General features: G+C 61.0%; 1 protein-coding gene across 2 annotated transcripts in view; it reads left to right on the top strand.

The window, feature by feature from the left end:
* The first annotated feature begins 4,553 nt into the window (after positions 1–4,553).
* Positions 4,554–26,987, top strand: part of ROR2 (receptor tyrosine kinase like orphan receptor 2) — a 139,008-nt gene continuing 116,574 nt past the window's right edge. For both annotated transcript variants that reach the window (XR_006607568.1, XM_045083000.1), the window contains exon 1: positions 4,554–4,856. Coding sequence is in view for 1 of the 2 variants with exons in the window: in XM_045083000.1 (XP_044938935.1) it covers positions 4,769–4,856 (88 nt within the window). In the remaining variant the exon portion in view is untranslated. The remainder of the gene's footprint in view (positions 4,857–26,987) is intronic.

A 26,987-nucleotide genomic window follows, 5' to 3' on the forward strand; every position in this document is an offset into this window, starting at 1 on the left:
AACGAGTTTCCTCCCAACCACACCTGAGTTCATGCTCATGAGGCGACCGCGCGAGGCACCCTGACCAGCTTCCGAAGGGGCTGGTGCCCAGAAACACCAAGCCATTGGTAAAGGGGACGGGAGAGGGGCCAGACGTGGGCTTCCAGTGGCCGAAGAGTCAGTCACCTGGTCCTGCGTAATGAAGACTCCATGGAGACCCGCCAGTGAAGGGCTCCAGAGAGTGTCCAAGTAGGGCAGCACATGGAGGACCAGGGGACGCTGCCCCCCACGGTGCCCTGCGCCTCTCCCGGGGCTGTCCCCAGTCGCTTCCTTTATAGCGGACCAGAAGTCGTCAGTGAAGCAGTTTCCCGAGTGCTGAGAGCCGCGAAGCGAGTTACCAGCCCCGAGGAGCCAAGTGGGACCCTGCTGGGGTACGCGGGGCACCAGGCCCTGGGGCAGGCATCCGACGTGAGGCCGTGTGGCGGGACTGAGCCGTGACCCGTGGGGGCCGGGGTGCCGATGGGTGCCACTCAGGGTCGGAATTCAGCGGCGTGGAGGGACCCGCGGTCGCTCCTTGGACATCTTCGAGACAGAAAAGACACCGTGGACTTGCTGTCAGGAGAGGACAACAGAAACCTCCAGGCGGACGAGAACCTCCGCCCTGGAGGACCCCTCGGGGTGCCCACGCCAGCTGGGGGGCGTCTTGGTGTGAGACGCTGACCCATCGAGAGGGGTTTTTCCCGTCAGGGTCGTCCTGCCCCCCCTTGCTGACGCGGGACTGGAACGCAGGGTGAGATCGCGCGGTCGCCGCAGGCGGCCGCAGCTGCGCGGGCTCCGGAAGTGCGCGGTTCTCGGTGAGGACGGGCGTCGGGCTTCACCGCTCCGACATCTGACCCGGGGGACAAGGAAGCGGGTTCACACTGTACGTAGACATGTGCGGGAGAGATACCATCCGTTTCACAAAAGCGCTGTATTTGGGGCGGATGTGTCGTTTTAGGACAAGCCTATAAAGAATTCCCTCAGTCGTGTGCGTGAGGCGGAGGACCTGCCGGCATCACTGCGGAGATGGCTCCATGCAGGGAAGCAGGGCAGCGGCTGGGAGTGAGGGAGCCCTGGTTTGTCCTGGACCAGACTGGAGCACGCCGCGGTCTGCTCCCCGCCGGCCCTTCCACATGCGCCACGACCGCGACTCGGGGGCCGGTGGGCTCCCACCAGCTCTCACGGCAGGAGAACGGACCTAATCCAGTACGGCCGCGGCACGATGATCCCCGTGACGTGTGTCTCCAGGCGGGGTCCAGGCCGCTGTCTACACGCAGCCTTGACCCGTCGTAGGTGACGGGGATCAAGGAGGTGTCCCTGAGGGGTCAGTGAGAGCCACCTGGGCGAAGGAAGGCGGGCGACAGCGCGCTCTGGGCAGGGAGAGCAGCCCGGGACAGGCCCACGCGGGAGGGCGTTCGGTGCTCTCTGGGGTTTTGAGGACATGAAAGACCTCAAGGGCTGGGCTGTCAGAGCCGGGCCGCAGGGAGCCGAATGAGGCCGCGCGTGGGCCGGCTTGTTCGTGCGTGGGCTTCCGCAGCGCGTGTGCGTGAGCGGCGGCCGCCCAGCTGTCCCGGCGGCGCGGCGTTTGCTGCGCTGATACCCCGGACCCTCCTCAGGTTTCTGGCCTGACCCGGCATTACTGATGCTCAAAAGCTTTACTCGCAAAAGAAAAAAGTTCATTAAAATGAGAACCTGCTTCTTAGGAAAAGACTGTTAAAAAACCCCGAAAGACAGCCCGTCTGCTAGGAGAACACGTTCTTTATCTGCCTGAAATGGGCCGCTGCTGAGAACATACAAAGAACTCGTGAAACTCAAAAGAAGATACACAACGCAGTCAGCAGAGGAGCAGATGATTCAAACAGACGTTCCACACAAGAGGGTGCACAGGTGGCCGACGGGCTGTGCTCAGACCCCTCCACCTTCACACCCGCCCGTTGCAACACCTGGTTTCCTCCAGACTCCGCCATGGCTCCCCTCACCATCTCCCCGGAGGCCCACCACGCTGGGTTCCTTTCCGTCTTGCCTGCTGCCAGTCGTGGACAGTGTGGCTGTGGTCCCTCCAGGTGGGGCGGCCACCGGCCTCCTGGGGTACACACCGCACGCAGCCCCTCCTGCCACCAAGAGGCCCATGAAAGCAGCAGCTGCTGTGGAAATCTCCGTGTGTGACCTCCATACTCAGTTATAAAAGACGCTGAAGCTGCCCCCGGCTCTCACGGTGGGGTCGGTCCGTGGCCATGTAGGGAGGGCACTCAGGGAGCCCTAGGAGAGACCCGTGCTCCCCCTCCCCAGCACTCCCTTGTGGGGCAGGAGCGCCGGCTCCCTTGTGAAGACCTCTCTGGCCTCCGTCAGCCCGAGGGTGAGACAGCACTGGCTGACTCTGACCCAGACCGAGCTGAGCCTCTCCTGAATTCTTGACCCAAGGAGAGCAGTGGAATACTAAATGTTTAATAAATACTACATGGAATACTAAATGTTTACTGGCTTACGCGGTTAGGTTTGAGGGGTGAAGCGTCCTGCAACAGTCGTTACGTGCGGTTCAAGCCGGAGGGAACAAGCTGCCTTCGTCTGACTCGGGATCAAAGCCACATTCTGCCACTTACAAAGCACATTGGTTAGACTGTCCCCATCTATGAGGGGATGTACTGCACTTCTTCCCGTAGGTTCTGAACCTGAGAGAGGAAGAGAAGTCGGGGGGAGAGTTGGGAGCGGCCAGAGTTTGAGGTAGGGGAACTGTGGAGAAAGAAATGCTGAAAAGATGATGTTTATAAACCATTAAGGAATCACATGTGATATAAGCCACATTTCTGACCGCGCCCAGGGAACTGCTGGCAAAATATACAGGTTGCTGTTTAAACTCTCAGGTCAGGCTTGCGAGGAACCCAGTCGTGTGAAAACTGCACTCAGGTGAGGGCTGAAGCACGGTTAGGTCATTCCCCAAAGTTCCCACCACACGTAAGTATCGGCGCCCTGACCCAAGTTCTAGAACAGCAGGGTCAAGCCTCTGGAGCAGAAAGCGAAAGGGAGCTCGGATCCAGCCGAGGGACCCTCCTCTGCCTGCCCTCTCTGCTCTCCACGGGTCACCATTCATCTGGAACCACAGGCCTCAAGACCAACTCTCGAAAAGCCTTCTTTCCTCTTCAAGCATCCTGGAGGGCCCCCAGGGGAAGAAAAGTGAGGAAAACCCCAACTATAAAGATGTGGCAGCCTCGAGGCCTGTTGGGTTCGGAAGACTGTCTCTGCTCAGCGACCCGCCCCCCACCCCGTGACTATTTCACCACCTTCTGCCTTTCTCCCTGGATTTCTGGAGGCCCCTTGGCCAGTCACTGGCTCGGCGCTTGCAGTGCGCCTTAGGAAAGAGAAGTGTGTGGGATGCTGCTCCCCACAGGCTCGCAGAGACGGGGCCTGAATCATTTCAACAGGGTAATGCGCCGGGGCTGGCTCGGCCATGTTGGCAGCAGACCACAGCTAGAGAACTTTTATTTCCTGCCATGTGTGCGGCAGCGGCGGGCCATCCGGGGGTGGGGTGGCGGAGGGGGGCCGGCCCGCCGCCTCCGGGTCTGGCACCCAAGCCCAGGGCTCTCCCTAATTCACCCCAACTAGCAGGAAATGGGGCTTGAGCAAAAAACACCAAACACAGTGCTTGATAATCAGTTAAAAGATAAATCTCACCAAACAGCGGAGACCTGATGGTTCCAGATCCTTTCTCCAAGAGCAAAAACAAAGAGAATTCCTACGTTACGAACAGGAGGGCCAGGCTTTCCAGTTCCAGACCTTGGCATGTGTTAAGCAAAACCAAGAATAAGCAAGAAAATATGCTATTTGAATTGCATTCAAAACGTCTTTTACAAGTGAAGCAAATTACTTCTGCATGTTCTGGGGCTCTGCAGAGAACAAATACTGTTCTGACTTAATGGGTAAAATTACACAATTTGCTTTTAACAGTAAACCGAAAGCCACGGTGGCTGCAGATAGCATCGCGCTCCCTCCACGCAGCCCTAGCGCCGGCGGTTTCTGGGCATTTCGGAGGGACGTGGGCGTCCCCACCGCGCAGCATGGCTAGGAGGGCCCGGGAGGGCGCCGGCGGGGACGCGGGCCGGCCGCTCCCCTGGACGGTCTCGCTCCTGCCCGCCCTCGCTTCCCTTCCTCCGCGCAGCCGGTTCCGGGACGGAGCAGCGTCGGACGGGGCGCGGTGGGCCCGAGTTACCGACCTGTGACCAAGCCCCCGGGCCGACCCCCCGCCCCCGACAACTGGATGCCCGCTGCCCCGGGCGCCCCTGCGGCGCGGGCAGCCCCGGCGAGGTCAGGCCCGACGCCCCCCAGCCCCACGCCAAGGCGCCCCTCGGCGTCCCGGCGTCCGGAGGGCGCGCGCGGGAGGCCCGTCCCGGGGCGCAGCGGCCGCCCCAGGTCCCAGCGCCCGGCTTCCCGCGCGCCCCGCCCGCCGCAGGCGCGTGTGTCCGGCAGGGGGCGCCGGCGCCGGCCTTGCTGTGCCCGCGGGGCGGGCGGGCCCCGGACCCTGCCTCCTGCGCGCCCGCGGTCCGCCCCCCGCGCTCCTCCCGGCGGCCGGCGGGACGCGCAGTCCGCGCCCCGGATCCTCGCAGCAGCGCGCGCCGCCCCCGGGCCGGGACCGGACGAAGAGCAGCGGTTCTCCGAGAGGCGCCCACTCGCGCGGAGCCCGGGAGCAAGGGCAGCGCGCGCGGCCCCCCGCGCCCCGCCGGCCCCCCGCGCCCCGCCGGCCCCCACGGCCCGCGGCATGGCCCCGGGCTCGGCGCTGGCGCCGCTGTGCGCCCCGGCCGTCTGGGTGGCCGCCGCGCTCCTGCTTTGCGCGCCCCGGACCGCAGGTAGGACCCGTCGCCTCGGGGCGGGGGCGGGGACTCGCGCGCTCGGTCTGCGCCCCCGCGGCTGTGCCCCCGGCCTCTCCCCGGATCCCGGCCGCCGCGATCCCGCGCCCGCCGCCCCGCGCCGCTTCCACTGAGGCGCGCTCTGGGGTCGGCTCAGCCTTTCCAGAGGCCGCGCGGGCGGCGCCGGGGAAGCCCCGGCCGGGGGTCGGCGAGGGTCGTGGTGTGGAGGCGGCCCCGGCCCGCCGATGGGACTTTACTTCTTAGGACCTCGAGTGGGTCCCTGCCCCCCAGGTTCCCGCAGGGCCCACGGCCCCCGCGCCCCGCTCCGAGCCGGAGCCCCCCACCCAGGGCGCGCGGCGCCGCAGTCGGGCGGGGCCCGGGGACGCCCCCCCCGCCCCCCGCCGCCGGATCGAAAGGGACTTTGGCTTCCCTTTTGTTGGCCCGTCCACCCCCTCCTCCACTCCCGGGAGGTGGTCGAGTGGCGTTTCCTGCCTGGGGTCGGAGGGTCGCGGGGCGGCCTTTTGGCGGCTGGGGCGGCCCCCCGGGACCCGGGACGAGTCAGGCCGCGGGAGGGTCGGGCCCGCGTTCCTGGCGGCATTTCCTGGAGGGGCGCACGTCGCCCCCGAGGGCCCCGCGCGGGCTTGTCTGCGTGGGCGCGGGGCTTGCGGGAACCGCCGCGGGGTGCGGAGGGAGCCGGGGGGACCCGCCTGGGGAGCCGAGGGGGCGGCGCGCGCCCACGCCGTCCGGACCCCGAGCACCTCCGGCCGCGCGCGGGGCCGCATTCCGGGCACCCTGCCGGGCTGGGGGCGGCGCTGCCTGCGGGCCGGGGCGCGGGGAGGCCGAGGGGGCTGGTCTCCCGGGCCAGGAATGTTACACTTACGGGGGATTCAGGGACGCCCGCCCCCCGCATCGTGCCGCCCCCCGTCCCCGTGTTCCTGCGGGCAGGTGAGCGTCGGGGGCCGTCGCGGGAGGGGCTCCCTCTTCCCGCGTCGGGCTGCCAGCGGCGCGCTCCCGGGACCGTCTACACGGTCGGGAATGCTGCGCAGCCCTTCTGGGGAGTCGTCTGGGTCTGAGCAGATGCCGATTACGTCAGACCGTGCGGGCTACTTGATTTGGGAAGGGGGCGCGCCAGTGTGTCGCTGGCTCTGAAAGCATAAAGCGCCCGGGGTCCTGGGTGCGGTGCCCGCTAGCCTATCCGGAGTCCGCCTGGGGAGTCTCGCCGCATCCCTGCGGGGCGCTGCACCCCCCTCCTCGCCGGAATCCCTCTCCCCTTTAGGGCGGGGGATCTGTTCACTGCGGGAGGGGGCGGCAGGGGCTCAGGTCGGCGCCGGGACGTGGCCGCTGGGGGCTGGATGGTCTTCGCCCCTGAGCCCGGCGGGTTTGCGGCTGCGGCGGCGCTTTCCGTGGCGCGCGCGCAGGGTGGGAGCTGTGCGGCCCGCAGGGCTGGGGCGGGGGGCGCTGCGACAGAGGCGACCCCCTCCTGTTCAGATCTGGGTTGGCGCAAGCACGGGATGGTTACCCTCGGGTCGGTAGTGCGCACACTGCCGCCCTGTCCAGTCGAATTTCAGAAATCTCTCGGGGACAAAGCAAGCCGGGGCCCTCCTGCTTAACCCCTGAGCCCGAGGGGAGGTGACTACGTTTTCCCAGCGAACACTCGTGTCTGAGTGTGGGGAGCGGGTGGGAGGCGTGTTCACCGCCTCTTCCTTCTGCAGTGCTGGGTTAGCGGAGAGTCCACATTTGTTCATGTTCAGATACGGACACAGCTTCACGGGGACAGGAGATGTGGGCGCTTGGCATCTTCTGTGCTGTGATGAGAAATCCTTGTAACCGAGCCTGGTTTAGACCCGAGAAACGTTACTATGTAAAAACTGGGAAAGGTGGTTGTAGAAGGATTTGTAAGTCCTTACTCTACACTGTCCTAGATGGCTCTTCCCTAAGGAGACATTCCTGAGCGCTGTGTGCCTCGCCTGCGTGGGACAGGCTGGGACTGGTGCTTTTGGGGTTCTCCCTTCCCCATTTGACCGTGCTGCCTTGACTTCTGGCCCAGATCCTTGGACTGACGGTCGTATTAAATAATGCTCGCGGGCCATTTGGAAGCAAGCAAACGAAAACATCTTGAGGAAGAAGACTTTGGAAGAAGACGACTTTTCCTGTCTATAGAGAGACAGCACAGCACGTTTTTCTTGTTACAGCTGTGTGCGTAGCAGAGCAGCACACGTGGGAAATATTTTCATGTTGAACATCGCGAGCACTGTGGCGTGTGCTCAGTGGGGAAGGCCATCCCGAGACCCGGACACGGCTGCCCCCGTGGACACCCGCAGTGAGTGTCTGCAAAAGCCGCGTGGGTGCCCACGGGGCTCTAGGCAGTGAGGCCCAACTTGGACTTACCAAAGCAAGTCACAGTTGGAAATACGACCAGAATTTTGCATAACGGCTCGTGTGCCAAAAATCAACATGAGTTTTGGAACACGCTTCCTAGGGTCGTTTTGGGGGCAGGATCTGTGGATGGACGCGAGGCAGAGGGAACGACCTTTCTGTTTTTATTGTGAAATCCATTTCCTGTTGTTGGGACCAAGTACGGCCTCTTTGGTGTTTCTGTGTCCCTCTTTGCGGTGAAGTATTTGTTTGCCGTGAATAGTCAGTCAGCCTTGGTTTAACCTCTGAGACATTTAAGCCTGGCCAAGCCTGGGTTTAACACGGCTCTTTCCTCTGGAATCTTTCCCCCAGATCCATGGGCTGGAGACGTCTGGGGCCGCAGCTCCTCTGACAGAGAGGGAGGAGCAATCCTTTAAAGGGGGATTTCTGAAGGCAGGTTTCCGCCCCGAAGGGGCTCTCCTTTACAAGGGCTTCCCCACGGGGGGGGGGGGGCAGGATGTGGAAACTTATTACCATTGCAATGCGGCCTGGGTGTGAAGGGTTTGGCCTCCCCGGCCTGCGGAACCCTGGCCAGCCTGGCGAAGCGCGGGGAGTTGGTGTGCTCTGTGACCGCGTTCCCCGGAGAGCTCTAATTATGTAATTCCAAGTTGCAGGCAAGGGAGAGACAGTGGCTCTTAGTGTTATCCCCACCCAAGGTTTATGACCCTCTTCTGAAACGTTCGTTGATACCACAGGCCTTTTGGTGTTTGTTTGTCCATTCCCTGTGGACTGGCCCGTCTGCCTCCCCAGCTGCAGCATCCTGGGGTCACCAAGGGGAGCAGGGCAGGGTGGGGAAACACTGAGTTTGCTCTGCTGGGCCCGTGGTGGGGGGCAGGGGGGGCTCCTGAAGGGCTCCGACCCCATCCTGCTAGAGAAGGTTGTCCCAAAGATCCTTCTTTGGGGACTCTGTGGTGACCTCCAGGAACGCCTTGCAGGAACACTTTCAGAGCAGAGGGGGCTTGGTTTTGCAGAGGAAGCCTTGGGGCGAGGCCTGGGGCTGGCGTGGCCAGCAGGGGCTTCGTGGGAGGACAGGCAGGGTTCAAAGATCAGCGCGGCTCCAGAACAGAGGTGGCGGGGTCCGGCGAGTACTGAGGGCTTCCTGAGCTGTGGAGCCACAAGAGGAGCTCCAGGCCCGTAACTACGCCGGCACCCGCAGGGCTCAGTGCCTGCCTCTCCCGGTAGGTCCTTCTGTGCTGTTGTCGAGGAGCTGGCGGAGTTGGAAGGAAGGGCAGGGCGGCGCGGCTCGCTTGTGCCGTCGCCTGAGAACGGGTCTGGGTGTGTGATCCGGTTGAACTCGTGCTAACAGAGTGGCCAAGGGATGGCCGGACAGTGCTGGAAGTTTGCTGAAAGCTTTTAGAAAATGGGGGACTGTGTTCGTGTGGTTTGCACCATTTGGGGGGTTTCTGTTCTGGTGTTTTTGTTTGTTGTTGTTTGTTGTTGTTGTTTTTAAAGTTGTATCTCAGAAAGAACTCCCCCGCCCCCCAAAAAATCAAACGCCCAAGGGAAGGAAGTAATCACAGAAAAATTTAGCCTAATTACACTAAGTGGCTTGTCCTCTAGAAAGTCTCCTGTTCCGGGAGAAGTGGTGTGTGTGTGTCTTTAACTGTCGCTGGAAGGAGCTCCAGGAGGCTGTCACTTGGAAGATGTTATCTGGGGGAATGTGGCTGCTTCTTCGGGTCCTCCCTGAGTGGGGGAGGGTTCGCCCATCCCCCACGCTCCCAGCCCCGGGATTTCCCCAGCCCGGTGCCCCCTGCCCTGGGGGGTGCTAGTTAACCCAGCGTGCACCGAAGTGAAAGAAATCTTTGCAGACCTGAGCCCTGAAGGACAGTCGCCAGCAGCACATGTAGCTCTTCAGGTTAAAATTAATCAAACTCAAATGCAGGATTCACTTCGTCGCTGCCCTGGCTGCCTTCCTCAGGTCCAGGCACACAGAGGACATCCCCCTCGCTGCGGGGAGCTCTCTGCCGCACCCCAGCCCCCAGCGCCTGCTCCTCCCCTTCCTCCTGGCGAGAAGGGGCTCTACCTGCTTTGCTAGAGCTTCCTTTGTTGCTGGTGGGAGTTGGGAAGGCAGAACCCAGTTGGATGGACGCTAACCAAGGTGGAGAACCAGAGGGCCCTGCCCCTGGGGCGCGCAGCACGTGTGTGAGGAGGGCTAGGGCCAGGACACCTTCCCGCTGACTTGTTGGGCACCTCCTTCCCCAACCCTGGGGGTGCAGAAGCAGCGCCCCTGGGGAAACCCACTTAATGGACTGAGCCACCCAGGAGTGCCTTCTGCTTAGTTCTCAAAACACAAATAAGGAAAGGAGAAATCAGAAAGTAATGTGGATTATCTCAGATCTTTTATTTATTTTATTTTTATTTTATCTATTATTTTAAAAGTTTTGTTTATTTGACAGAGAAAGAGATTGCACAAGCAGGGGGAGGGGCAGAGGGAGAAGCAGATTCCCCGCTGAGCAGGGAGCCCAATGTGGGGCTCCATCCCAGGACCATGACCTGAGCTATCTTCTAAAAAAAGACAAAACCTGGGGCCCCTGGGTGGCTCGGTCTGTGGAGTGCCGGACTCTGGGTTTTGGCCTGGGTCCTGATCTCCTGGTGGAGCATCTAGCTCCTTGGCAGGCTCCGCTCAGCATGAGGTCTGGTTGGACTCCGGCCGGCTGCCTCTGCCCCTGGCACTCTTGGCGGGGAGGCGGGTGGGGTGGGGACGCGAGGCTCGCTCTCTCTGTCTCATGGATAATTAAATTAAAAAAAAAAAAAAGACAAAACGTGAAAACAAATCTTGCATTCCTAGGTTTGTCTTTGGCTGTGAGGAGGCGTAATGCTTCGGATGCTGTTTGGGGTGCCGTGTGGGCGCGCGGCTGGTGTTGCAGGCCGGGGTCCCACGGCGGGAGGTCGGAGACACGGGGTGGAGTTGGAGACGTTGGTATAACTCAGGATTCCTGCACTCGCAGACACCACACGGGCACGCGCACACGGATGTTCAGATTCGGACTTCGTAAACTGTAAAATACCTGTTTTCCCGTAGGTAACGGTCATGTCCTGGCCCCTCACTAGCCGTGAGCACTCTCACTGCCCAGATCTTGGTTGCAGGGTCCTGGGCGCACTCGGGGCGGGGAGGACTCGAGGCAGGACTGACCGTGGGGACGGCGCGGAGTCCTGGGTGAGCCCAGGGCGTCTTCTCGAGCCAGAAGGGAAGTGATGAGGAGTAGCGGGAACTTCACACGCATGCAGGTCACCCACTTGCCGGAGCTCTGGGGGTCGGATCGGGGGCGCGTTCAGCACCCAGCCAACGGCGGCCCAGGGTCCTGCGCGGCTCACACTGGTCACGGGCCCCACAAGGAACCGGATGCCCTGGTTCGTCTCCCCGGGCTGCAGGCCAGAGCCCCACAGACCCGGTGACTTAAAGCACAGAACGTACAGGGGCCGCGTGCAAAGTCAGGATGTCGGCAGTCCGTACCCCGCCGGGCGCCTCCAGAGAAGCCTCTTGTGTCTTCCGGCGTCCCGTGCGGCATCAGCGCGCTGCCTCGTGCGCCTCATGCGGCCGCCTCTCCCCTGTGCCTGGGTGGGTCTCTCCGTCTTGGTGTCAGGACCCCCGCCACGGGGCTTAGGTCCACTCTAAATCCGGGACGATTTCGTTCCGGGGGCCTTCCCTTGTTACGTCTGCAAAGACTGCTTCTGCGTGAGGACACCTTGAAGTTCTAGGTGGATTTGAATTCGGGAGACACCGTTTAACCCACTACGCTCCACAAATGAATGGGTGGGGGGGCCGCCTCCGTGCAGTGAAACGCCAGCCGGTAAATGTGCAGCCAGTGGGAGGCTCACCGGAGCGGTGGTGATCGTGGACACTGACCCGGCACGTGCCGTCAGCGAATGCCCGGTCTAACGGGGGGGGCATGGGGGTGTCTCCCGTAGAGCCTTCTTGCGCAAGGGGACAGTTAGGGACAAGATAGAGACATAGAACATCACGCTAACGGGCCGATCAGGACTCATGCCGCCTGGTGGGCGGGTGGACGTCGCTCTCCTGAGAAGGTGTGTGTCCCTTGGGTGCTGTTCCAACGGGAATACAAAACGGGACTCGAGCCAGCAAGCCCAGCGTGGGGAGGGGCCCTTGATGACACAGTTGGCTTTTAGTAGAAAACATCCAGGTCATGAAGGGCAGAGTCGGCCAGGGAACGGGTCCAGCCTGAAGGAGACTGCAGGGCCCCACGCAGAGGGTGACCTCACACGGGTCCGGGCTACCGCGGGAACGCGCCGACGTGGGCGTCGGTGAAATGGTTATGAAACGGGAACGGGGGGTTAAATTCTCCAGAGGTGTGGTCAGGGTTAAGGATCCCGAGTGCGAGGGTTGTGGGAGGGCATGGAGGAGCCCGTCCCGCTCTGGGGAAGGTCATGCTGTGTGTTCATGGCTCAGGGGCGCAGTGTCCACTCTGCCGCCGCGGCCTCGGAGCGAGAGCGCCGTGTGAGTGTGGAGTTGAAGGACGGACGTATGGGCTGGACGTGAGGAATAAGTGGGTCTGGTCTGGGGGACGGTCCCGCAACAATCCTGCGACCTTTCTGTAAACTGGGAAGGATTGACACATCGAGGGCGGGACGGGGATACACTGGCGCGACCGGGGCAGCATCTCTGAGAAGAAAGCCACAAACGGTCGTATTCATCGGAAACGGTGTCAGACCTCACGCAGGACTGGGGAGGGGCAGGACTCCCGTGGGTTTGACCAGTTTCTCCGACGAGACTGAAAATGGCCCGGTCGTCCCCCGTTTCTGGACCGCCGGGACGTCTAACATGCTTCCCCTTAGCTTTTTAATTACAGAACACGTTAGATGTCCACGCAGTGAGACCGGCACGGCGACCCCCGCTGTGCTTTCACTGCAGCCTCCAAGGTGACAGGTTCTGTTAAAGTGGTCCATTTCCCGGGCCCCGCCATGTCTTCCGGCTCGGTGCAGACTGGCCTTGGACCCTCGGCTCTGTTGCTGGCAGGATGCAGCTCCCTTTGCTTCACCATCAGAGCGGCCTCTGGCCAGACCTGGGGGTCCCGCTGGGGCTGGGCCGCTGCGTTGCGGCAGGTGCCGGGGCCGTGGGCATCCTGTGTGGAAGGACCCCAGCGCATCCTGGTGCAGAGGTGTGTGGGGACCCCGGGAAGATTGGGCTGGTCCTTCATTCATGGCCCCTGTTGGCGGGTGCCCCTCGGCCTGTCCAGGAGAGGTGCCTCGCGGAGCCCTGCCTGGAGCAGATCGTCCATCACAGTCATCAGGGCCCGGCCTCGTCAGCCCGAGGCTGCTAAGGTCCCAGCAGCCGCGTTTCCAGACACCGTGTTTCCTGCGTCCTGGCGCCGAGGGTCTGACGACCACCCTAAGATCCAGCCCGCGGGTGGCAGGAACCCGTTCACACCCGGTAGGGCAGAGGAGGAGGTTTGTATCCAGATCACGTACCCGCAGGTGGATGGGGAGAGCAGCGTTCCGCGGAGTGTACCGCAGGCCGTTCCGCGGCGCGTCCCGCAGGCCGTTCGCGCGGCGTGTACCGCAGGCCGTTCGCACGGCGTGTATAGCAGGCCGTTTGCTGAAGGCCGGAACCTCAGCGCGTTCGGTCCCGCTTGGCCTGAGCACGGCGCAGGCGATGAGACGGCGGCCCCAGGGCCCCTCGGCCTGCTCCAGCGTTTGGCTGGGTGGGAGCAGGCATGGAGGGCTGTGCAGGGGGTGATGTGGGGGCCCTGGCGCGGGGACTGGGGTGTCCGTGGCCACTTGGAGGGCGGTTCGCGGCGACTGTCAACATTCCGAACGCGCAGGTTCTGTGGCTGCTGCAGGACGTACGTGCGCTGGGAGGCGTGCTGTCCCTGCCGCCCCATTTCTAACAGAAACAAGTCGGCGGTAGTGACGTGTCCTTTAACGGGACCCAGGCTGCCAGCACGGCGTTCCCATAGCGTCGAAATGGAATCCAGGACCCGTGGGTGCTGCAGGGGGTGCTCCGCACGCGATTCTGGCTGGGGCGAGTGTCTGGCCGCGGGAGGGTTCGCGTCACGTGGGGCTGGTCTGCACGATCCCACCTCCGTCCCCGGGTGTGTGGAGACGCAGGCCTCGGGGATCGGGGGCCTAGACCGACAGCAGCGGCGCCCCCGGGGGAGGACAGAGGAGTCTCGGGGTCTCTGTGGCCGCTGCGTCTCCCCCACCAGGGACACCTCACTGGTTCCTTTCTTTAAGCTCCCAGGGAAGGAGCCGTGTCCGGCATGAGACAAGGTACCGTGCTCTTCCTCCCTGCTCTGTCCTGCTCTGGCCGCACAAGGGCAGAGGAGGCCCTGGAAGTTCCCAGCCCGTCGGGGTGCGTCTTGACCTGGAGGGCCTCACGGACAGGTAAAGGCCCGGAAGCCTGAGGTGCCCGTGCCCCAGGCCTGCTAGTTCCCTGGGTCTTCACGCTCGCCGCGGAGTGGGGCGTCTCTTGGTGGCCCCCTTGGTGCTCGATCCACACCCCGTTCTTAACGGCTTGTCATTTGTGAAGCTGTCCCCAGACCCTCCAGGTGGGCTTTCCAGCCCTGGGCGGGGGCAGCCGGCCCCGTTACTCCTTGGACCGCCAGGGCCGTGGCCGTATGTAGACCTTGTGTAAATGGCCACAAGAACCAGACTTTTCTGGATCTTTTGAAGCGAAAGCAAGAACCAGGGCAGTCCGAAAGCAGGTTAGGATGGAGATAGAACCGGAGCCGTCCTCCAGGACGAGCGGCCTTCGGTGTTCCTGGCTGTTCGGCTGCGGGGCCGCTCCGGTCACCGAATGGCGTTTCATAAGGAGGAGGCCATGCGGTTCCGGGGGAGTGACGTCTCCCCACAGCGCGGTCCACGGGAGGCCCCCGACCTCAGGATGTGTTGTGGCTCCGAAGGATCCAGTTCCAAAGGTCGTGATGCCCTGTGACTGGGGTCCTTAAAGAAGGGGGAAACTTGGGCCCAGAGACGGACGCGCAGTCGCGTGCAGGGCACGCGGAGCCGTGGGGACCAGGCGCCGCAGCCGGCCGAGCGCCCACCGCCGAGTCCGTAAGGTGACAGCGTCGTCCCTCGCTCCAGCTGTCCCGCTGCTCCTGCTCGTTAGCATGGCCCGCGCTGACCCCGATGCTGTCAGGACGCCCCTTCTACCTGGAACCCCGGGAGCCCCGCGGCTGGTCAGCGTCAGGGTCAGGGGTTGGGTCACGGCCACGGAGGGACCGTCATGGCCCAGTGGGGTTGAGTGGCTTGGCACAGAGGGCAAGTGCGTCCTCCCGGGGCGCGTGCTGTCCCCTGCTGCTCCCCTAGACAGCACGGCGGCCAGGCGGCTCTCGGGGGGCTGTGGGGCCCGTCCATCTGTCCCCCGTCCCTCCCGCGGCTTGCCTGGCTCCCGGGGTCAGAGCAGAGGGGTCTGCCCATGCTCCCTCCGGGTTGAGGCCTCGAGGTGCCCATCCCGCTTCCCTCGGGGAAAGCGCGGGAACAGTCACAACAGGAATCTGAGAGCAAACGCCCCGGGCGCTGGGGCTGCCGCGGTCAGACGTGTGATGTATCCGCCCGGAGCCTTTGAAGCAGGAGGCTGGGACTCCTTGAAGTCTGGCCGCTGTGGGGAAGCGAGACCGGCGCCAAATGGAGAGGAAGGGGCAGGTGGCCCCGGGCGGCTTGTGGGGTCCCTGGGCTCGCGGCTCCTGGGAGGGCAGGTGAGGGAAGGAGCTCTCGGAGGGACAGGTCTCCCTCTTCCCTTGTGTCCTGTTCCAAAGCGCAGGCTGGCTCCGGCGGCTGCAGGGCGTTCCCGGTGGACGGGGAGAGGCTGTGAGCTGGCTCGCAGTTTGCTGTCGGGGGGGCCCCTGGCAGGGCGCAGGGTCACACGGCCGGCAGCTCACCGGTGTGCACCTGGTGTCGGCTCACGGGGCGCCGGAAGGGGAGGCCCAGGGCCACAGGAGAGAAGAGATCCCCGCAGGGGTGTCGACGCGCGCCTCCCCGGACTGCAGGGGGGTGTGGGAGGGAGTGGAGGCCACGTGAGAGGTGGGACCCGCGTACGGCCTGGCTGCGTCAGGCACGAGGTGATGCTTTGCTGGGATTCTGGTGGCCTTTCTTGACCTATCCTGGTTTTCCTTCACTGTTCACCAAATTCAGCACGTCGCTGCCGGTCAGTTCTGGAAGACGGAGCCGGAAAGAGTGCGCCGTCCCGGAGGCTGGGCTCCCTTGGTCGGGTAGGAACCCAGGGACACGTTTGGTAAGAAGGAAAAAATGCAACAATGCCGTTAACACATGAAGTGATCCTCTGAGATTTTGAAAACGTGAGTCGTGGAAGTGAGCCGGAGGCGGAGGAGGAGCGTTTGGAAGGTTCTCCCTCAGAGACAGGGAGGCGGCTGAGTTCTTCGATCTGTCACGACTACGAGCCGGACTTCGCTTTAATACGAATCTATACGGCACGAATTTGGTCTCTAAAGAACAGAGTCAGAACTAAGTAGGTGCGTGTTGGAATCCAAAGCACCTGGTGGGACACACCGGGCCGAGGAGCTCTGGTTGCCCGAGAGGCCGGCTGAGGACAAAGCAGGAGACCTTGTGTCAAACCCTAGTTGATGTCGGCGGGGATCGTGCGCCGTTACTGGAGCCCGTGAAGAGCAGAGACGTTCGAGCACGACACGCGTCGGTCCTTAGACATTTCCAGAGCACGCGGGAAGCTGGATTCCGTTTCTTTAAACGCGCGTGCGAGCTTGGGCCATGCGGTTGTGCCCAGAAACGGCCCGGGGGGTAAGGTCAGCAGGAGTGGCTGACACTGTAGAGACATCGTGGTGGGCTGGGCGGCTCGGGGAGCTCCGGGGTCGGCGGCCAGGGTCGGTCACGGGCCTGGCCAGGGCCAGAGGGGGCCGAGGGCTGATTCTACTTCGTTTGTTTTTTCTGTCCGGTCATCTGGAAGGGCGGTTGGGTTTGCTACACAGAAGCAAGCGCTCGGTGCCACCAGTGACTGTGGCCCAGGCCATTTGCACGTGCTTCCTGCCCTTTTTATTTTAACACCAGAATTACTGCCGTAGAAATACACAAACCATAAAACTCTCCCTAGAACTCACTGGTTTTACGATGTTCACAGCATCGAGCGGGACACGCCGTCACCAGGGCCTGTTTAGATGAGAGATGAGGACCCGCCGGAGGACACTGCCGGCTGCTGGCCATTTTCAGCTTACAGAAGTGGCCCTCCCGTGGGGTCCTGCTTCCACACATTTGCCTTGAAAGACCGGCATGAGCTTTTCCCTCCATCTTACTGTGAACCATCCCCAAAGGGTTCAAAGCCAGGAGCCGCCCGTGTGGACAGAATTAAAGGGGACTTATAGGCTGTGCTCAGATCCTTGAAGTCTTATGGGAGAGCTTGCCCTGTGGCCCCGCGTGGCGTCTGGGGGCCGCAGTAGTACAGGACGGTAACCTCAGCGGGTGAAGCTGAGCGGGACAGGGCTTGGGTTGATGCGGCCAGAACTTTCTAGGTACAAAGTGGCCTAACCAGTGACCCGGCCATCACCGATCTGGGGTGTCAGCGGGAGCGGCCCCTGCTGGCCTCTGGCTTCCGCTCACCTGTGCAGGGGCTCTGCTGAGTGCCCGCTCTCGCCTGGCTCCGCTCGGCTCCGCTCGGCTCTGCATGCCAACCTTTGTCCCTTACCCCGAGGGACCCTCTGTGCGGAGAAGCCCGTGCTTCCCTGGCCAGCCCTGTTCTCACAAAACGTGTGTCTGCCCTCACGTGGGGTCCCAGAGGTCGGGGTGGAGCCACCCCAGGCCGTCCAGGGGCCCCAGCTCCCCTGCTGCGGCGGAAGCTTCCTGAAGACAGGACCGCGGCCCCCCTCCCACGGCTGCACCCCCAGCCCGCCGGGCACAGACCCCTGGGCTCAGTGTGTGCTGGGAGGCGCGGTGGGACCCGCTTCATGCGCAGGCGCGTGTGCACAGGCGGAGAATCCCGTCAGGCCGAATGAGCGGACAACGTTGTAGGTAAGAAGTGATGGAACTGAATGGGTTAAAGGAGCCGGTCTGAAAGTGATCCGCGGGACCAGGGCGGGGAGCGGACGCATGGGGGGCACGGGGCCGTAAGGGCAGGTGCAGGGCGAGCTTTGCTTAAAACCCCCAGGGCTTCACACCGGAGCCAGCCCTGAGGGCCCCTGAGCTGGAGCGAGTAACCCTCCGGGCTCGGTCACAGAGCCGCCGCATCAGGGCAAGACGGTGACACCGGGAGCCCGCGGGGGCCATGCTGGGCGGGCTGGGGGGCGCCTGGGAGCACACACCTGGGAGCGCTGTGTGCTTCTGCCCTGTTTCTCTACCCTGAGCTGCTCTGAAACACCCTCTAGCTCCGATGGCGCAGCCCTGCCTCTGCCAGGTGCTTCTGCTCTTCCCGACAGTCACAGCTGGACGTGGCCCACGTACCGGGAAGTCGCCGTTTGAAGTTCACAGGTCGTGGGTGTCTGGCATGTTCCCGGAGCTGCGCAGCCCCCACAGTCCGTGCTGGGCCATTCGCGTTGCCCCGAAAGCAGGCCTGTCCCTCCGGCTCTGGCCACGAGCCCCGGCTCACTGTCTCCGTGGGTTTACCTGTCCCAGGCCTTCCCTGTAAATGGGACCCTCAGGAGGTGGCCTTTGCTGTGACTGTCTTCTTTCATTCGGCACCACGTTCTCAGGGTCCTTCTTGGCTCTGACAGTGTCCCACGGTGTGTGTCGCCGGAGCTGGTTTTGAGGCGTCCGGTCAGGTGGTTGTAGAATTTCGCCCCACGGGGCTCATCTGGATCTTTCTCACGGTTACACGGCGGCTGTGGCTTTCATGGAGGAAGATCCCAGGTCCTTCTTAGGAACCGCGGGGTCCTCTGGCCATTCACGGTCAGCATTTCGAGAACCCTCCAGACTTTTCCACGGTGTGTGCTCCATGTTACGCACCCGCCAGCCGTGGGTGAAGCCGTCCCCGTCCACGCCGCCCTCCACACTTGCTCCTTGCCTGTCTTTTCAGCAGATTCTCCTCTGAAGACACCCAGGACTGACCTTCTGAAGTGGCCCCCAGGCATTTTCTGGGTGTCACGTACGCTCTCATCTGTCTTGTAGCTGGGAAGCAGCGGTGAGCGGACACTGTGCAGCCTGGGAAGCTGGTGGCCCAGCCATCCTGGGCGGCTTTCTCGGCGTTCTGGCTCTGCTGTCCTTCTCTTGGCACAGGGCACTCTGCAGCGGCAGGAGGGGCGGCCACAGGCGCCGTGGGCAGCGAGGGCTCACGATCGTCTCATCTGGGCGGCCTCCATGCGTTTTTCTGCCGCCGTCAGTAAACCTGGAGTAAACTCCAGGAAGCCTCTCTCCTGGCAGCTTCTCTCCAGATCTCTTGTTCCCCCTACCTCCTGGGTTTTAGATTCTTTTCTAAAAATCTGGTTTGATCTTCAGATAGTAGTGGCCACAGTTCAGGCTTGAGAAACCTGGAGACTCGTGTATGGGGGGGGGCAGGGAAGGGCAGCCTGAGAGGCGGCCGGTGGGTTCTACTCCAAGAAGAGTGTGTTCAAGTCCCGAGTCCGGAGTCCCGTGCCAGCCTGGGAACGCTGAGCACACACGGGGCCCTTGGGCCTGCCGGGGAGCAGGAGGAGGTGAATGACGGTCTCCCGGCGGCTGGTGATGAAGCAGATAACCAACTTAGCTCTGGAGCCGCGGGGAGAGGGGAGAGCTGAATGACGGAAGGCGCAGTGTCCCGTGGTTTCCTGCGGTCCCGTAGACTCGGAGGCCCCGAATGCTTTCCACCCACAGAGGAAAAGACCTTGGGTGCTGGGGAATCCTGTTCGTGTTAAAAGTTTTTATTTTTAAATATTTATTTGTTTATTTATTTATTCATTAATTATATTTTTCTAGGTAGGTTCCACGCCAGCGTGAGCCCAGTGCCGGGCTTGAACGCGTGACCCTGAGATCCAGGCTTGAGCTGAGGTCAACCGTTGGGCACTTAACCGAGGTGCCTCACGCTCCCACGCTGCCCAGGTGCCCCGTGAGGATCTTTTAAAAAAAAAAATCAGTTTAATTTTTTAAACGATTTCTGTACCCAACATGAGGCTTGAACTCACGACCCCGAGATCGAGAGTCGCAGGCTCCACGGACCGAGCCTCTTCGGAGCCTTCCCACACGGTGGCGCCGGCACAGCTTCCTTCCTCCTGGCCTGTGCGTGGACAGGGCGGTCTTGGTGTTGGTGAAGAAGGTCTCACGTTCTAAGACGGCGCCGCTACGGTTTTGTTGCTAATTGCACAGAGGGACGCGCATGAGGGACCTGGTGCGGGGACCCGGCAGGCCTGGACACGCTCCCTGTCCTCCGTTCGGGCCTTCGCGGGAGGTTGGAGTGACCATCACGGCCGCAGGTGGGGTCGGCCGTCTCTCGGGGACAGTCCTTCCCTTGAGAGTTTTCGGACCGTTTAAAGGAGCAGTTCAGGACTGAAGTCCGGCAGACGTCGGCACGGGGAGCAGAGGGTCTTCAGGACAAAGGTGGAAGAGAGGAGGCGGGGGAGGCCAGGGTCCCTCGGGGTTTCTCTGCAGGGGGGCGTGCCCCATGGAGACTTTGGGGGGGCAGAGGTGGGGTCGGGTGCTGGTGGCCGCCCTAGCGTTCGTGGCAAGGGCGCGGCGTGGGAGGTGCTCGGTGCCATGAAGGGCTCACCGGCAGGACGGCCGTGGCCGCTTCCTCCGCACAGGGAAGCCCCGTGGACTTGAAATCTGCAGGAGCTTCTCCGGTACGGCGAGTTTCTAACTTCCGTCCGGAGTCCGTGGCTTCTGGCAAGACCGTGGAAGAATTCCAGGCGCCAGAACGATTAGTGGCCCGGGAAACAAATCCCCATGATTTGATCAAGCGCCAGCTGCTTCCTCCTGGGCTGCTCCTGAGCGGGGCCGTCGGAGCCGAGACGTGAGACACACCTCCCAGGAGCTGCTGGGTGGCCTGGGTCCTCGGAGAGGCCGGGGTGTCTGAGCTCTGCGAACGGACGCCGGGATGCCGTGGCGGACAGGTGTTCAGGACCGGTCGCCCAGCGCCCACTCGAGAGCCTCCGCCAGCCGGCCCTTGGCACCTTTCTTCCTCCAGCGGGAAATAGACGTGTACTGACTTTAACCCCGTGGATGCCGGAGCAGGGGAGGGATCCCAGGGGCCACTGAGGGCGGGTGCGCAGCTGCGGGGCCACACTCCTCCTTCCCCTCCGTCCCCTGCGAGAGGCCGCCGTGCCTCGTGTCCCTCTGCCCCCATCCCTGCCGCATCGACGCTGGGCTTGACTTGAGATTTCAGCTCCCAGAACGCCTGGGGTCACCACCACTGTTCTTAGCATGTGTCCCTTTGTCTGAGTGGCCAGCCCGGGGCTTAGAGGCAGTCCTGGTGTCGGATGGGGGACGGAGAGTCTGACACGGAGGATGGAACCACCTTCATTATCCAGGACACAGAAGATTCAGCCCCCTGTGAGCTCCGCCCACCTTCCCTGAGGCCCGCCCTGTCCGTCTTCTCGGGGGTGGTGGGGAGGGCGGGGGCGACCGTGTCCAGGTGTGTCCCGGTGCCCGTGCGGCTCTGAGCTCCGTCCCCTGAGTGCCCGTCGGGATTGGCTAAGACGTGTGCGGCGGCCGCACTCTCCTGGTGCGTGAGTGGTGGGGCCAGTCCAGGCTTCTGACCCGTGAGCTGCGCGGGAAGGGGGCCGGAGAAGCCTTCGGCCACTGCCCGTCCCGTCGTGCGGCTTCTGATGCAGCTCAGTCTGAGACCCTGAGGTGACCAACGGGCGGTGAAAGGTCGTTGCTAAGATTGATAGGATGGACAGGTGGGTCTTGGGACCCCCCCGCAGACCTCTGCCCAGGTGAGGACCTCGCAGTTCAGATTTCTCTGTCCTCCGTGGAGCCCCAACAGCCCGGCTCCTGCAGCCAAGGAGAACCGCGTCCCAGGACGGGACCGAAACCTTCGTGCGGCCTCGAACTCTCTGTGGGGACTGTGGGGAGAGAACGTGTGTCAGGCTGCAGGCTGTTCTGTGAAAGCTTTTTTTTTTTAAAGTACTAAAAAAATTTGTGGTTACAGATATGCTAGTCCACCATTTTAACCATTTTTTCCTGCGTAGGCTCCATGCCCCGCACAGGCTTGAACTCAAGACTCCGAGCCCGGGTCCCACGCGGTACCGACCGAGCCTGCCGGGCGCCCTGGTTTAGCTATTTTTAAGGGCAGTGTTCAGTGGAATCAAGTGCATCCACGCCGTGGGCCGCCTTCACCGTCCTCCTCCGGAACTCTTCACACCCCGCAAGCGGGACACACGCCCCCCCTTCGCGCCCCGGCCACCGCCTCTCACTCGCCCACTTTCTTCTGACACTGGGTGTCGCGTACCTGAAAGTCGTGCGGACGTCTGATTTCTACTTCTTCTCCACTGGCCGCAGCAGAGCTGGTTTGGGGGGATGGCCCGGAAAGGAGCTCTGTCTGGGGTTTTAAGTAGATCATGGGGAGCAGAGCTTCCGGGCCTTTCCACGGAGCAGGAAAAGGGAGTCCCGCCTTTGCCGGAGCTCGTCCTTCCGTGTGGAGCCCCCGCCTCTCTCTGGGACTCAGAACCGCTTGTGGCCGATGTTCACTTTCCCCTGCCCGTTGCCGACGAGCATCGGTAGACTAGGCTGACGTCTTGTTTTTCCTTGGTGGTGGGTCCTGGGCCCCTGTTGCTAATTCTGTCTTCTCGTTGGTCGGTCTTGTCTGTTGGGTCTCTGGAAAGTGGCCGGGATGCTCTGAATTCTCCCAGCCGGGGCACCGTCCGGTTCCGGGCTGCCAGAGCCATAGCCTCCCTAGAGAGAAAGGAGACGGTGTCTTTTCAGTGTGACTCGTTCCGAGGAGTAGAAGTCTGCTCAGCAGGCATCAGCCGCGGTCTTGGCTCCCAGAGCCCTTGCTGAGAAATCCCCATAGGCTAGGTTTTGGTCTTCATTTTACATTTTAATAAATATCGTCAGTTTTTTCTTTAAAAGGCTTCGCCATGTGATGCTCTTTGTGGGCCTGTTGGGTGATACGTATTTCTATTTCTCTTTAACGTATCTCAAGATAATGTTAACTAAAGGTCTAATGACTCTATTAACTCTAACACAATGTGGGAAATAGAATATTTTTTTAAAAAATGACATTTAAAAATTTCGTAAAGAATACAGCTATAACTGATAAACCAGGAAGATCCTCAATTTTCCCCTGTTGCCTGTTTGGGGGATTTAATGTTTTTTCCCTGAAATATCTACCCTTTGCATTTTTCCGATACAGAACCTTGTGCATTGACTTAGAAGAACGGCATCTCATTGGGAGAAGACACACAGACGCATGCACATGCTCACACACACCTTTTCTACTTGGAAATAGTTCTAGATGGATAAAAGTTGCAAAAACAGAACCATTCCCTAAACCCTTCCCCGGCGTTCTCCAGCGTTAACACTGCCCATCAGGACCGCGTTATCAGAACTCGGAAACGGACACTGGTGCCATCCGTGCATTGAATTTGAGGCCGTGTTTGAGTCTCGCTGGCTTTTGCACTAATGTCTGTTGTCCGTCTGGGAGCCCATCCAGGACCCTCACCTTCCCCTGAATCCACACATTTGCTCCTTCTTTTCCGATCAGGACCGTGATTCAGGATCGCCCGGTTTTCCTCGACCCCGACGCTTGTGAACAGCACCGGTGTGGAACGTTCCCCGTTCGGGCTTGTCTTATGTGTGGGATCAGAGTCCATTGATGCGCTTTGGTGGTGTCTCCTCAGGAGGCGTGTGATGTCCGCGGGGCCGTGTGCTGCGGCGTTAGCCCGGTCCCTCGGCGAGGGAGGCGTCTGCTGTCTGCTGGCTTTCTCTGCTCTACCGTTTCTGTTGTTTCTTGATCCGTTTATATCTTCTGGGAGCTACTTCGAGCCTGAGTGAACACCCCGTGTCTCTTCATGTTTTCTTTCTTTGTTGGTTTTCAGCCACTGTAGTAATTACTGGGGCTTTGGATTGCGTTGGCTTTCTGTTCCTTTTCCATGTCCCTCTACCTTCAGCAACTGGAACCCCTACGCTTAAGGAGAGCCTGTGACTAGAGTGCCAAGTTCTGTCTGTTCTCAGAACGAGCAGCGGACGGTGTTGATGGGGCCACAGTGGTGGGACCCTTTGCTTGGTCCCAACTGTTCGTGCAGAAATATTATTTATAGGGAATACAGAATAGTGTTTTTTTAAAGATTTTATTTACTTATTTGTTTTAGACAGAAAGCGTGAGAGCAGGGGGAAGAGTTGGAGGGGAAGGAAAGGGGAAGAATTCTCCAGCAGACGCCCCGCTGAGCGTGGAGCCCCACACGGGACTCGATCCCAGGACCCCGAGATCATGACCTGAGCTGAAGGCAGAGTCTCAACCCACGGGGCCCCCCAGGGGCCCCAAAGCCAGATTCTCTATGGATAAGACCGTCTCTCCATGTTTGAAGCTATTTCTTTTTTCTTGTGTTTTCATTTTATTTTATTTATGTTCAGTTAGCCAGCGTATAGTACGTCGTTGGTTTTTGATGTCGTGTTCAACGGCTCATTGGTGACCTAGAACACCCAGTGCGCGTCACCCGACGTGGAGTGTTTCTTGGGTGTAGATTCGTGTTGGGGAAGTCAGGAGGTCCGTGACCTGTCCTCGGGCTGCAGCCAATGGCCGTCGTAGTAACGTGCATGGGACGGGCTGGTGGTTAGACAGAGCCCGCCGCCCTCCCGTCCGCGGCGTCTCCGGCTCCAGCCCCGGGCGCCACTGCTTCGTTTCCGTTTCTGCTGAATCGATGGGTCAGAAATCACGAGAATCATAACACTTAAAAAAACCAACAAAAAAACAAAAACAAAAATAACCAAACAGGTCAGGGAAGTGCCGCTGGATTCCTCGTCCCGCCGCGGTGGGAGAAGTGTACCCAGGCCCTCCGGTTCCGAGACAGGTCGCCTGGAGAGGAAAAGCAATTAGAAGGCATTTTCGTTTTCTCATCCGAAAGAAATTCTATAGGTTGTTTTTGGCAGAGCGGCGTGTTGCGTTAGGCCCCGTGGACCCCTGTGCTCTGTAAATTAAAGAGGTTTGGGGAGCATTGTGGTTTCTTCTTAAATTCCTCGTGTTGGCTGGAGGCCCGCGGCAGCCCCGTCCGCCGTGATTTGCTACTCCGGGCTGGCGGAAGGGAAACTTTCCCTCCTGGTTAGCAGAGTCCAACTGTCCAAGGTGTCAGCTTTATAGGATCTCATAATGAAATTATAAGGGTTTGCGTTTCCAAGGATTTGAGTCACTTTCTTAATTGGCACCTTCCACTTGAAATCTTAGAGCTGTTTCTTTTGGCTCCATTGAGTGCTTTAAAAATCTCAGTGGAACTCATTTTGGATAACGTTTTAAACACGAGATTAACTTTGTTTGTCGTGCCTGTGAATTAACAATCAGTTCCGAAGGCACCAGGAGCAGAGGTGCCGGTGTCTTTGAAGCTTGCACTCTGGGGCGGCTGTGGTTGTTTCTCCCATGGTAGCCGTGTGCTCTGGGCTCCCAGGTAAACAGCCTTTCCCGGCACCTGCAGACCTCACGGGCTGCTCGACTTGGGGGTGAAGGGGTTAATAGTCACAAAGCCCTTAGGGCTGCGCTTGGTTTGCAGAAAGGACTAGATTGGTGTTTGCTGAAATAACTTCTATAAAGCGTGTCGGTGCTCCTTGTGAAAAAGTCACTCAAATTAAAAATTAAAAACTTGAATTTTCCCTAACTAAATATTCTATTTATAAAACGCTCCGTGCTTCCACGGGCGGGAGCTGTTTTGGTAGAAGTTTCCGGGAGCGCAGTGCTGCGTCGGACCTCGGCCTCCTGGGCTGCATCTCTGAAAGGCTTGTCTCCAGCCTGTCCTTCAAGGCACAGCGAGGGTCCCCTCCACTCCTCGGGTGACCAGGACAAAAGCCAGGGACTGCTCCGGACCGCCCGCCCGCCTCACCCCCCAGCCCCACAGCTGATAACAGGGGCTGTCTGCTTCAGCCCCAGGCTAATTTTAGACTCGCGGCTATCTTGTCTCGCGGCTATCTTGTCCCTCTTCCCGAACCTGTCCCCTGCCTCACCCGGCTGTGCCGACGTGGACGAGGCCGCTCTTCCACTGGCACTTTGGGGGGTGCCTTTCACGAGGGCCTGGAAGTGGCACCCAGGCTGCTGCAGAAACTCAGAAGTGGCTTCTAGAAGCATCCTCAGGCCCGAGAGTGGCCGCCTCTTTGACCAGCACCTTCTCTCCCAGGCGGTTCTGGGAGTCGACCTCGAATGGCTCCCCGCGGGACACCCCAAACTAAGCTCAGTGCACTGGTGCTTTTAGGAGGGTGGCTGGCTTCGGTTCGGGATGGACACTCGTCTGAGCTCGCGTCTGCTTCCTGCAGCCTGGGGACCCTCCTCCTCATCCCGGCGGCCCTCAGTCTCCTCTGTTCATGTGTTGATGGAGGCCCGAGATTGCCCTTCCTCACAAGAGGCCAAGTTCGGACAAAAAGACAAAGCTTACGACTGATGCCATCTGGAAGCATCTCTGCAAATCAAGGCTCCATGGTCTTAGGTCCGTAACTCGGCGCACGTCTCTGCTCATGAACCTGCTCTGTTCCTGGTCCAGGAACCCGGAAGGGGGTGCAAGCCCCCTGTTTCTAGAACCTCGTACTCCGTTCCCCGTTGGATCCCACATGCCTGGGCACACAGAAGACCCTTCGTAACTTGTCCTGGTTTAAAAATGAAACAAAACAAACTTGAAAGTTTTTTAATCGTGGCAGATGATACACGACAGAAAATCCATCCTTTAAACCATCCGCTTCCAGCCGCTCGGCAGGGGAGGTAAACGGTCGCGGGTATTGGATCCACTCGTGTGGTTGTGCCCTCCGTCCACGGAGCTCTTCCGTCTTCCCCGGGGAGCCGTTGGACGCTGACTTCCCTCCCCGTCCCCGGTCCTCGGCAGCCTGTGCCACGTGGTGTCTCTGTGGACGTGCCCGTCCAGCCAGGCTTTGCCCTTCGGGCCGTGCGTACTGCTCTCGGCACAGCGTCCTCAGAGCCCCCGGCGCTGGAGCAGGTCCGGCATGTCCTTCCTTCTTGAGACTGACGGTGCTCCGCGTGTGTAGTGCACACTTTGTTCACTCCTTCCTCTACCCACGTACACCAGGGTCGCCGCCCCCTTCTGTCCGTGGCCATCAGTCTGCTGTGAGCGTGGGTGGCGCAGATCCCCAAGCGGAACATCACGTCGCGGGGCCTTCCTGTTTCTAATTTTTCCTCGTGGAGATTTTGCATGATGGTATGTGCTTTCTCCAGGTGACTCTCCCGTACATGTTCGTTCGATCACCCACTCCCACCTGCTTCCGAGGACCAGACCCCTCTTCCGGGTGGGGGTCCCGAGCATCCCCGAGTGCGGGGCTGCGGGGCACGCCGAGCCTGTGGTGCACCTCGGTGTCCCGGGAGGCTTTGCTCTCATTCCCCTCCGTTTGTGGGTGCGCGTGCAAGAGAAGAGCTCCCGGGACAGGTGCCGAGAGGGTGCTCCGGTGGAGCTGGGGCAAGGCTGGCGCCCTTCAGACACGGAGGTGAGTGCAGGCCCCGGGAGAGCCGCTCCGAGGGTGCTCTCCTTGGAAAGTGGCTGGATTCGCTCAGTTCTGATCCCTTCCCGTGGCCGTTCCCGGCCCCAGCCATTTTGGATTTCCATTCTGCCGGATGTCACCTCGTTCCCACCCGGCCGGGAGGAAGGCGTGCTGGCCCCTGACAGTGTGGGGCACTTGTCCCCCGTCGCTTCCTGGGGAGGGTCTGACGGTGGTCCAGCAGGTTCCGCGCGGACGGGGGTCGCACTG

Source organism: Mustela putorius, unplaced genomic scaffold (genome assembly GCF_011764305.1).
Source record: "Mustela putorius furo isolate JIRA1106 unplaced genomic scaffold, ASM1176430v1.1 tig00000680_pilon_pilon_pilon, whole genome shotgun sequence".
NCBI lineage: Eukaryota > Metazoa > Chordata > Mammalia > Carnivora > Mustelidae > Mustela > Mustela putorius.